The sequence below is a fragment of the Pteronotus mesoamericanus genome, unplaced genomic scaffold (genome assembly GCF_021234165.1).
Source record: "Pteronotus mesoamericanus isolate MK-2021 breed Mesoamerican mustached bat unplaced genomic scaffold, CSHL_Meso_final contig_317, whole genome shotgun sequence".
NCBI classification, from domain to species: Eukaryota; Metazoa; Chordata; class Mammalia; order Chiroptera; family Mormoopidae; genus Pteronotus; species Pteronotus mesoamericanus.
Window position 1 is genome coordinate 376394 of NW_026555133.1, and position 12012 is coordinate 388405.

Sequence of the window (12012 nt, forward strand, 5' to 3'; positions counted from 1 at the left end):
CATGTTGCAACCAAAGTCATTTTCCAGAATGCTAGTCTGGCCATGTCCCTCCCTCCCATGGATGCGAGGCCAGACATGATCTGACTCATCTCTCCTGACCCTGATCTTTTCTTCCTCTTCCATTGCTAGGCTTCAGACACACTAACTTCTATTCTGTTCAACAAACTGGGCCTGTTCTCACCCAAAGACTTTGGCACTTGCTGATCCTCCACCTGAAATACTCTTTCCCTACATTTTCAATCAGCTGATTCCTTTTCATTCTCCACCCACCCCACCCCCCGCCCCACCCAGGACCTCACTTCACAAAAGCCAGTCCGGGTCTTTGCTCACTCTCATCTTCTGACAGTGCTCCCTTCCTCCGTGAACAGTCAGATTTGATAAACTGTTACTGGGGGAACTCAGCTCTGAAAACCTGGGCTTTCTATCTCCAGGACAAAAGGCATGTAAGTTACAGAGGGAACAAGAGCAGGAGGAGCCCTTCAGTCCTTGCATCTTGTTTGTGCTAAGAATGTTTCCACGCGTGCTACGCTGTAATTTCCATGTTGGAGAGTACAGGAAGCCCCCTCTCCTTGTACTTTAGATGTCATCGCTGTTACTCATTTTGAGAGTGTCCTAGTGATGTGCTCTCCCTAGTGAAAATCTCAAGGGAGAGACGCAACTGAGTCTACTGTACTGGATGAGTTTCCCTGTCCCACTTAGCATGGAAGATGTTTGAAAATATTTTCAGAACTTTGAGATGGCTCAACAGTTAAAAGGGAGACACGCCCCTATATACCTGACAGCTGAGAGACCAGTGTGGATAATATTTTATTATCATCTAACTTTTTTTTTTTTGGAGGAAATAGAAACTTTGCTGAACCTCACTCTTTCTAAAAATAATTCCTCTGAAAAGTCTAAATGACTGCAATTTTTATTTTATGAGTTTTGGAGATCTTATCTCCATTATGAAGGGAACAAATGTGCTGACCTCCAAAGGGGTAGTTTTAAATGAAAATGTCATTACATGGTTTCAGTATATAGTAGTCTTACATTTAGGGACCCTCAATCCTAGAAATCATTCCTTCTTTTTATAAATCAACTTAATATCTCAATGGTAATACTGTGTAAGACCTGGAAGGAAAACTTTCAAAGGACTCATCATGTAAAACTTATAAAAATAATTCTGTTTATAGAAAAGTTGCAAAAATAATACAAAGAATCCCAATGTGCCTTCATCAAGACCACGTTTGTCAGTTCATGTATTGCTACAGAAACACATTTTTTTCTAAACCATTTGAGAATAAATTACAGACGCAATGCCACTTTATCCCTAAACACTTCAGTGCATGTTTCCTAACAAGAACATTTGCTTCTATTAAGGTGGTAGAATTATTTTTAAAAATCAGGAAATTAACACATTTCAATACTATTTATTATCTAAACTAGAGCTCTTATTCAAATTTTGCCAATTGTTCTACTACAGTCTTTTATAATTAAAGAAATATGTTTTTTTCTGGTCCAGATCCATTAGGATAACACATGAAATCTGTCATGTTAAAATTGTCATGTCTCTCTACCCCCCCTTAATCTGGATGTGTTCCTGTCTTTGTCTTTCACGACCTGAGGAAACATCTTTTGACTATCTGAATTTTTTCACGCACTGGTTTAGAAAAAGGAAATCCATTTATTACTTTGTGCTCCTGGGAGAGAGAAATGCATTTCCTCTCAATTTTGGCCACATTTCCTGAAACAAAGATTAAGAGCAAATGACCCATTTTCAAAGAGCCCTTCCTTGATCAGCATTATTCTATCATTTCCCTTCAATATTTGTATTTACAGCTGCTCTCTCTACGAAGCACACCGGTATCTTTCCCTGTCCCCTTCCACCAGGCACATTTTCCTTGCTTCTCTCTTTCTCTTGAGCTTTAAGTCTCTTCTTTTGTTTCTCTACCTTGTTTCCTGAGCCCATTTCTTCTACAGCTCACTTCTTCTACCTCTATGACTAACTAAATAAACATTTTCTTATAGGTTGAAAAAAATAATTTACAGCATATATTACCATGCAGATTTGTTTGTATGTTTGTTGTCTGTCTTCCTGACTCGACGGTAAACTTCATGGAGATAGACTTCCATCTTATTCCTTAACAACAAGAGCCCAACACAGTGCCTGGCACTTACTAGCTGGCCAATAAATATTTGTTGAATGAATACATAGTAAGTCAGAAATGTCTCTTAGACTTGTAGTCTAGACCAGCTTAAAAGCACTGAGATCCGGAGTGGGGAGAGAGAGATGGTTCTTCTGGAACAAGGAGGTCCCCATGAGACTGGGATTGGATTCTGAGCAGTAATTGTGGATGAGAACTTTCCATTCTTCAGGGATACCCATCAAGGCCCAAAGGTTAGTGAGGTGGCCGATAGTAAGAAGTTCTTGAACTGCAGCTGAACAAAGTCAGGTATCCCATGTCACTGGACAGGGACTGGGATCAAGGCGGGTCTGCCCCAGCAGACTTTGTGGGTTCTTGACTTCATCTAAGAAAGATTTCATGACATGATTCCAGGTGATTTTGAGAGTACACTTATTAAAGCCGGGGGCAGTGAAACAAAGGAAATGCTGAAGATAGAAGAGGCAAGGTTACTGCCACAGTAGTGAGCCCAGACTGAGATGCCTAGATTCAGGAAAGGAAGTCACAACTACAGAAGTGAGCCAGCTGGGCTGCGTCGACTCAGGAAACAAGTTACAGAGGCAAAAGGAGAGTCCTTAGAAATAGGTTCAGGAGGTTAGCCCTGGATGAGCTGTTGCTGCCTGCTGCTCCTCTGGTTGCAAGCCTTGTGGGGACCCTTAGAGTTTAGGAGGAAAAAAGTACATGCCTGAAAGAGAGAGACCAAGAGTGCACTGGGCCCAGAGTTTTAGGGGTGAGTGTCTCAACAGGGTATTTAATAGCTTTCCAGGTATGTTCTTTAATATGTTGATGCATTAAAATGAGGTTACAGGGCAGTTTGGGATCATTCTCTGGTCAGCTACACTGCTTTACTTTTATCTTGGATTTGTCTGGCTCTAATTGGGCACTATTGTTATTTCCCTAAATTCATCCATCCTGGGGTTTGGCTAGCACTAATGAGATCAACTGGGTCTCTGTCCTCTATCTCCCTGACCAGGGTGATTCAAGCTACTCACTCTCTGGTTGGGGAGGAGAGATATAAACTATATGCCCCTAAGTATCCTTGCTTAGGGAAGATAAAATCTTGCAATTTATTAGCAGCTTGTTATTGCTTGGCTTTGTTTAATTATTTGTCTCAGTTTCCTTCATTCCACTTGCCAGGGAACTTTCCTAACTTCTTACTATTCTGCCTCATCCACACCTCAAGGAGCTAAAGAAATCAGAGTCGAGTCTGCCTAGCCCACCCCCACGCCATCCCCACCCCTTGCCTCCTAGAGACGCTGGGTACTATTTCCTTCCTCCACTCCCCTCCTCCCTGCTATTTTTCCAGGCAGCCTCTACTTTCTTCCCAAAACACCTCTCTTCCACATTCTAGTTCAAGACAGCTGGCCGTTTTCTACACTCCGCAAATCCCTCGCCAACTGAGCAAAATTGTCGTGGGAGTTGGTTGCGGGGAAACCGGAATCAGGAAGGTTCAGGTCTGGGGGTCCTCGGACAACCAGGGGCTCCGTGACAATAAGCGACAGCCGGACCACGTAGGGACATCCACCTCTCCGCATTGGGTTCCCTTCCTCTCGTATGACCAGGGCAGTGTTAAGCTAGAGGAATGCGGAGGTGTGAAGGGGAGAGGGTGTCCATGCCTGGGAATGGCGGCGCCCTAAGTCCGGCGAGGCGATGACAGAGGTCTGCGGCGAGCAACTCTTACGCGGACGGTCATCCTGGGCAACATAGCCAGGGCTGGGGGTAGGGGGCCGAGCCGCTCCCGGAGTGGACAACGGAGAGAAAGGGGTGTACCCGGCTAGGGCAGGGCGGGTTTCCGCTCGGCGGCCCCGCGTGGTTAGGTTCGGCAGTGCCGCACTGCACAGTCACAGATGGCTCGTCTGAGCACGGGGAACAGGCTCGCAGTGGGCAACCTGCTGGGACCACCCCCAGCGGAGCCCAGATCTGTGTTCTCTGGGCGGCTCACACCGCCTCGAAAATGTACTGCTCTCGCGAGATTTTCAAAGATCTGTTCCAAGCGCGCCCTCCTACGCGGTTGCCGAGGCAACTGGGCAGCGCCAGCGGGAAAGAGGCGGAAGAATTTTTGCCTGCTTTCCTGGGGGACTTCAGAGGTGGCCATCCTTGAGCTTCCAGCCCTAGAAACCTCAGCCTCTGCACCAGGTGGTGCCTCTGCCTCTCGGGGCCATGGGCCAGATCTCAGGACTCGTGCCCTCTCGTTTCCTGACGCTCCTGGCGCATCTGGTGGTCGTCATCACCTTATTCTGGTCCCGGGTAAGACCCACGACCCCCCTCCCCCCGTTCGCATTCCCACTTCGGGGTGGTCCCAGCCCAACCTGCCTCGTTCCTCAAGACCTGACCCAGTCGGGTCCTCCCATCCCCCTCCTCCCACCCCTCTTTCACTGTTTTTTCTTTCTGCCCGTCTTGCTCTCCAGGACAGCAACATCAAGGCCTGCCTGCCACTCACGTTCACCCCCGAGGAGTATGAGAAGCAGGACACTCAGTGAGCACTCGGGGTGGGGAGCGGGGGTGGGGGGTGGAGTGGGGAGGGGGGGTCAGAATTAAGTAGTAGTGCGAGTGGGGAGGTCTTAGAAGTCCAGAAGGCCTGAGCCAACTCCCTTCCTCTCTGCAGGCTGGTGGCAGCGCTCTCTGTCACCCTGGGCCTCTTTGCAGTGGAGCTGACCGGTTTCTTCTCAGGAGTTTCCATGTTCAACAGTACCCAGAGCCTTCTCTGTATCCTTTCTGCCTGCGCACCTTTCCCACAAGGCCCACTTCCTTCACGTCTCCCTTCAGCCACCTAACTAGCACTTTGGGGCACAATAGTGTCCGCCCTTGAAGGCAAAGAGAATCTTGCTCCAAGTTGAAAGATCTTCTTAGGCAATGCAGATTTATTACAATGTGAGGCCATTTGTTATCCCCTGCTATGCACTGCAGGTCCCAAAATGGGATAAAAACACAGCTTTTTACCTCGAGGAGGAAGCCGACCCTGTAATTCAGTGTGATAAGCACTGTACAGTAGGAGTGTGTGAAGATACAGAACACTGTGGGAACTCAGAAAAGGCAGAGGAAGGGAGGAAGATGGATCAGGGAAGACCAAGAGCACGAGGGTGCTGGAGGGTGATTCCAGCAGAATGTATGAAGTCACTGTGAGCATTCTTGTGTGGCCTGGGGTAGATGGGGAGCCTATTCCTACCTCAACTGAAGGGTCCAGGCTGGCCCCTAGATATGGGATGGGTGTAGCCTGGGGTCCCAGCTGTACAGGCTCAGCTCTGGCCTCTACTTACATGGCTATCCAAAAAATCGTAAGGCAGGGCTGCTGGCTCTGGCATTTGCGGTTGTCGCAGGAGCAAGAAGGGAACCTGAGCGCAGATGCCAGCCCCACCACTGGCCTTTTCTGGCCCATCACTACTAACCTAAGGCTTTCCTTGACTCAGGTGTGTTCCCAAGCCATCGGAGCTCACTGTAGTGCATCTGTGGTCCTATCCTTTTTCATATTTGAACGTTGGGAGTGCACCACGTACTGGTACATTTTTGTCTTCTGCAGGTACAGTAATATCCAATGTTTGGGGATGGGGAGACAGGTTTACTCTAAATCTGAAGGTTTCCCCTACCCTGCCCTTTATTCCACCAGATCCACTTAAGCTCCTGAAGTCTTTTGAAATCCTGCTCCATGTATACTTTGGAGTGGGTCTCTGGTTTGGGGATTTGGCTGTTTTTATTGGAAGGGTCCCTAAACTCACCACCTACCTTCCACAGTGCCCTCCCAGCTGTCACTGAAGTGGCATTATTCATCAGTGTCTTTGGGCTGAAAAAGAAACCTTTCTGATTACTTTCATGGGAACATAGGAAGAAAGACTGGAGGAGCAAGGGACCAGTCACCATTCCTGGAAGGAGGAAACCCCCCTAAAACTGCATTTGGTGGAGGATTTTAGTGTTAATTATTAATTATCTGTCCAGTCTGGGATTACCCACGTTTTATTTAGTGCTTTGTAATGAAATCAATTTTAGAGGAACATCAAAACTTACAAAAATTTAAGGGGAGAATTGGGGTAGTTCAAATTAGTGGAGAAATGGAAGGCTCTTTTCCAGCCTTACAAGACTATAATATGTGTCTCTTTTATTTTGGTTATTACGGTAGAAGTCTGGCGGAATAGAGTGGGCGGAGATATGTAAATAAATAGTGCTGATGGTTGGGACTGCATACTCGTGAATGGAGCATTCTGGGAGGAAGTATCTTATCCCTTCTTCAGGCAAGTGGGAAAAAACCTGTTTTTGAAAGACTGCAAATAAATGTAGCAACAGAAAAGGAAGAATCTAAATAATTTTAGATAGGTGAGGGTACACGTTATTTACTCACCCTAGCTTACAGCGGAATGCTTTTCATGGAGTTTGGGCTGCCCCAATATATTAAGTTATCGTCAGGTAGGATAATCCTTACCTGTTTCTCCTTTATTGGAGAACAGATTAGAACATGATGATTGGAGTTCGCATGATTCGTGATTAACGTCTCTGCGTAATCAGGACTTGCAACACCCTGATTGCTCCTATCTGATTCTTCCTGACGATCTTTAACTTTTTTTCCCTGCTTTGATGCATAATGATAGGCTTTATTCTAGTATTGCATGTGTTTACTGGATTTAACCACAGAATTGCTAGTCGTGCTTGTTAATCTGTTTTCTTGACTTTGGGTGTCCTGTTAATAGGAATGGTGGTTTTTTTTTTTCCAGTTAATTCAGCTGATAGAGAATGTCAGGTGTTTTTCCAAAGTGTTAATTGCTAGAGTTTTATACGTGTGTGTATAAGGTTTTTTGGTATATATTTAATTTAAAAAACTTACGGAAACAGCTATTTTATGATCTTTGGTTTTGTATACAGTGATCGTTAATGTTGGTCATACTTGGTGTCACAAATGGCCTATTGTCAAACCTATCTCAGTATGGCAAGAAGGACCACCTGTTCAGGGGGCCCTTGCATGGTGGTTGGAGCTCCCACCCGAAGCCTGCCAGACCTATTGTCCCCAGGTGAACACCTCCCCTCCTCTGCCTGCTAACACATGACAATAACATGTTTAAAAGAAAGTTATTAAAACACATATACACTAAGAGTCTAAAGTTTTTTTAATTAATTTTTCCAAATACATTTGTTTCTGCCTTCCCCCCGCCACTAGAGTCTAAACTTCTAACCTGTCACAGGATGAATGTTCTCAGTCATGTTTCCTGGTATAAGGTGGAACCCAGGCCACTCTAAATAAGCTAAAGGCATCCAAGAAGATGCTTTCGGGTGTTGCCTCTCAGGTAATGTCTCACACATCTAACCATTCTTTCTCTGACCATATATTTCTCCTCCTGGCAGCCTTTCACCCTGAGCATTCATTCTATGAATACTTACTGAGCACTTGCTATGTGCAGTGCACTGTAGTAGTTACTAAGGGAACCCATGTGAATATGACCCATACTCAGCCTCCGCTATCACAGCTATTATGACACATAGAGACAGAAAAGAAACAATTTCCGATACTTCCAGAGTAATTTAATAGCAACTTGTGATAAGTGCTGCAAAGGAGATTTACACATGCTATGGAGCAGGAATTAATTTGCCCAAGGGGGCAATTTGAGTGAGGTCCTGGAGTGTGGCTAGTGCAGAGAAGTAGGGGAGCAGATTCTGAGGAAAGGCAAGGGAGGTGGACATTGCTGGCAATGGTTAGAAACATGACCAGGAAAGTCATATCCCACTCCAGTCTGGCTTTCATCCCCCACCCAGAGATGTGTTCTAATGATTTGTGAAAGCTAATTTTTTTGTTTCACAGAAAATTTGTAAACCAGTTGTTAAATGCAACTATTAACAAAAATTAAATTATGTAAATTTACAATTAAATAAATTATACTTAAAAACAGGTACACCCGGCTGGTGTGGCTCAATGGACTGAGTGCAGGCCTGTGAACCTCAGGGTCGCTAGTTTGATTCCCAGTCAGAGGACATACCTGGGTTGCAGGCAGGGCTCCCAGTAAGGGGCGCGCTAGAGGCGACCACACATTGATGTTTCCCTCTTTCTCCCTCCCTTCCCCTCTCTCTAAAAATAAATAAAATCTAAAAATATAAATAAGTAAATAAAAATAAAAACGTTATACTCAAAATTCATTACTTTCTGTTCATTTTACATTTTACTATTATATGCTCTTAAGGTTATTTATATTTATTGTATCTGTATGGTAGAGATACTATATAATGTTATACTACTATATATCTCTTCTGAACTCAAACATTTAGTTGATAGCTTGAAATTGGCCTTGGTGGGAGTATTTTAAACCACAGAAATGAGCAAACACAACATATACTTTGTTGATTGTGTAGATTTAGGAAGGGGGTGGAGAAAATGTTAATAATAAAGATTCTATTTAGAAGTTTCATGTCTGTAACTGTTGCATTGTGAATAGCACAAAAAAGGGAGGAAATATTCTCTTGGGATTTGTAAATTATCAGATTCGTCCAGTGTTTTCTCATGTTCAGATTGAGTTTATGCATTTTGGACAAAAATACCAAAGGAGTCACTCAAGTCATTGAGGAACCAGAGGTTTCAACATATCTTCATTATGTCACTTTCGTCTTACTTGAAAATGTGAATAAACATATCAATCAGTATTCATGTTGGAACTACACTTATAGTTAGGTTACAACTCGATTTATGAAATCGTGGATACAAGAGTGGAATTTATTATTAAAAATATTGTATGTTTTATTATTTAAGCATTGTTACATATCCATTATATCAGCAAAGTTTATAATAAATGTATGTGTACACATAAATGGATACATTTTTGGAGAGTTGGTCATTAAACATTTGCCAGCACACTCCTGCCCCTACTCCCGAAGCAACTGCTCGTCGTCGACTCCCTTGTTCCTAAAACCAGAGGTCACTTCTCAGACTTTCGCTTGCTCTCTTTTCAGCATCTATTCACTACTCTTCTCTTTTAAAAATTTTTTCTCCGTTGGCTTCTGAAAAGTGGTTCCCCTAGTTTATCTCCCACTATTCTGACTGCTGCTTCTCAGACTTACCCAACGAATACTGAGTGAGGACCTGCAGTGTGTCAGTCACTGGGGACATACTACTGGGTTGTCTCCTTTGCTTGCCCCTTAAATGCTGGTGGTCACTACTTCTTGGGTGACTTCACCCACCTTGTCTTCAGACGCCAATCAGTTGCTGCTGGTTTCCAAGCCTTGGCTCTCTTCTGTGAACTCTAGCCCAGGGCAAAGGCTACGGGAGCAAGCTGTGGAGCCAATCCTGGGTTCAAAGTGCGCCCTCTACCCTTCTTGGCTGTGTGAGCAGCAACACACTTAACCCTTCTGAGACTCGATTCTGCATCCACACTCCAGAAGTAGCTACTACAAGCACTTTCAACTATTTGCTTTTTAGTCAGCACCAAAGGCTTTGCCAATTAGCATCAGAAATAAGTTTCCTTTTGTGTGTGTGAGTGTGTGAAATTAGTAGCTTGTTAATCAGCATCAGCCAGTCACAAAAAGACAAATTCTGCTTGGTTGTACTTATATATGGTACCAAAATTAGTCAAATTCATAAAGACAGTAGAAGGGTGGCTGCCAGGGGCTGGGGGAAGGAGGGGATGGAGAGAGTGTTTAAGGGGGACCAAGTTTCAGTTTTGCAAGAGAGTTTTGAAAAGAGTTCTGGAGACTGGTTGCACAGTAATGCAAATGTACTTAACACTACTGCACTGCACACTTACAGTAAATTTTGTGATGTGTTTTTTTACTTCAATTTTACAAATAGATAATTAAAAAAATAAAATATCAGTGGTAAAAAGTGCGATTAGTCAATAAAATAACTCGGTAACCATCTGGGGGAATGACTCAATATCTTACACAAATTTTAGATACATCAGAGATTACAATATAAAAAATAAAACCACGAACTCCAAGAAATCATTTTTGACCTTATTTTGAAGAATTTTAGACCCACACAAAAACTGCAAAAATGATACGTAGTTCCTGTATACCCTTCACCCAGTTCTCCAAATGTTAACATCTTGCATAGCCATGATATAATTATTGAAATCAGGAAATCAGTATTGATACAATACTATTAACTAATCTATAGTTTTTATTTAAATTTTGCCAGTTTTCCAACTAATGCCCTTTTGTTGTTCAGAATCTAATCCATGGTTTCACATTGGATTTAGTTGCCATGTCTCTTTAGCCTTTTCTAATCTGAGACTGAGTTCCTCAGTCTTTCTGTTTTTCCTTCACATACTTGACGAATACTGGTGAGTTATTTTGCAGAATATCCCTCTGTTTGGATTTGTCCAGTGTTTTCTCATGCTTAGATTGAGGTCATATATTTTGAGCAAGAATACAACAGAAGTAGTTTGAAATGAGGGAGACATTTCTAAGTATAACAAAACAAATCATAAAAGAGAAGATAGACATTCAAATACATATTAAGATGTATACATGGAAAAAGTTAAAAGATAGATTACATTCGAGGGAAACTATTTCATATTGCAGAGGAAGGGCTAATTTTGATACATAAATATCTCCTACACATCTATAAACCACCCAATTAAAAATGTACAAAAATATGTATAGACATTTTACAGAAAAGGAAACAACTCTCAAATATATGGAAAGATGCCTAAACTCATTCACCATAGGAAAAATGCAAATCATGTTTAACATATTTGTAATAACTAAAAAGTTTCACAGAAAGTTGGAAAGGGTATGGATTTAAGTAAACAGCCCTCACCTGTTTGTTGGTGGGAGTAAGAACCGGTAACATCCACAAAGTGCAATTTGGCAACATCCATCAAAATCAATAAAAATCACAAATACCATACCCTTTGACCTAAGACTTTTACTTATAGAAATTAGCATATAGGTACAATGGGAATGTGTAGATTAGTTTTTGTAGCATTGCTTGTATTGGCAAAAGATTGGAAACAATCTAAATGTCCACAAGGGATTGGTTAAATTATGTCACAGTGTAATACTGTGCAGCCAGGAAAAAAGGCAAACTTTATACACTTATGGAATGATCTCCAAGTTACATGACTAAAGTAAGGCACAGAAGAATTCATATACTTTGATTCCCTTTGTGTGAAGAAATGGAAATCTATGTGCACAGAACATCTCTGGAAGGAGGCACAGAGAACTGGGAGGACTGGTTGTTGCGGGGCAGAAGCTGGGTGGCTAGGACACAGCGTCAGAGAGAGACTTTCTCTATACTCTTATAAACTTTTGGAATTTAAACTACATACAGTAAAGAAAACATACAAACTAATGACTTTTAAAAAGGAGATGAGCCAGCAGCTACTAATGTTCTGTTTGGACATGAAGCTAAACCAGAGGCCAGGAGAGCCAGAAAAGGGGAAAGAGATCCCTACTTGATACCTCGTATGCACCTGCATCCCGCTGTGCCCAGTTATGGTGTGTGAGCCCTCACATTCTTTTTGGCTTAAGTCTGTTTGAGCTGTTGTAACCATGCAGTAACTTCATTTCTTTAATATAAACCTTTCTCCTTTCTGCCTCTCCGCTGCTTCCCTTACTCATTAGACCCTTAGAACATCAGATTCTGGTCAGCATCAAACTGTCCTAAGAACAAAGCCTCAGGTCTGTTGACCACAGAAAGAGAGTTTCTTTCAAACTAGAGATAACATCTTGATTTCAGTTGTTTCGACCCCCAGACCCATGAAAATGCAATGATGCTACAAACCACACCCTCATGAAACCAGACAGAACAATGCCATGGCCGGCGTGAGGACCTGATACAATGATCGACTGCTCCCTACACTGGCCTCAACCAGCCAGTAGAGCCCAAGACCCCAACTCCTGTAGCTACCATGACTAATGATTTTTCCCCTCTATAACTCAT

At 43.0% G+C, this 12012-nt stretch overlaps 1 protein-coding gene and 1 non-coding gene across 4 annotated transcripts; both read left to right on the top strand.

The window, feature by feature from the left end:
• The first annotated feature begins 4199 nt into the window (after positions 1 to 4199).
• TMEM107 (transmembrane protein 107) lies at positions 4200 to 8426 on the top strand. Of its 3 annotated transcripts, none has more exons than XM_054575694.1 (5): positions 4200 to 4409; positions 4571 to 4638; positions 4768 to 4868; positions 5583 to 5679; positions 5982 to 8426. In XM_054575694.1, exons 1-5 carry the CDS (start codon positions 4323 to 4325, stop codon positions 6040 to 6042), a joined length of 414 nt encoding a protein of 137 aa, XP_054431669.1. In that variant the 5' UTR covers positions 4200 to 4322; the 3' UTR covers positions 6043 to 8426. The 3 variants fall into 3 exon arrangements, with proteins under 3 accessions (XP_054431669.1, XP_054431668.1, XP_054431667.1); XM_054575693.1 differs by having other exon boundaries at positions 5892 to 6055; XM_054575692.1 differs by lacking the exon at positions 5982 to 8426 and having other exon boundaries at positions 5583 to 5777.
• Positions 6551 to 6688, top strand: LOC129072397 (U8 small nucleolar RNA). Its single transcript, XR_008529347.1, has one exon. It is a non-coding gene; the product is annotated as a U8 small nucleolar RNA (small nucleolar RNA).
• Positions 8427 to 12012: the final 3586 nt, after the last annotated feature.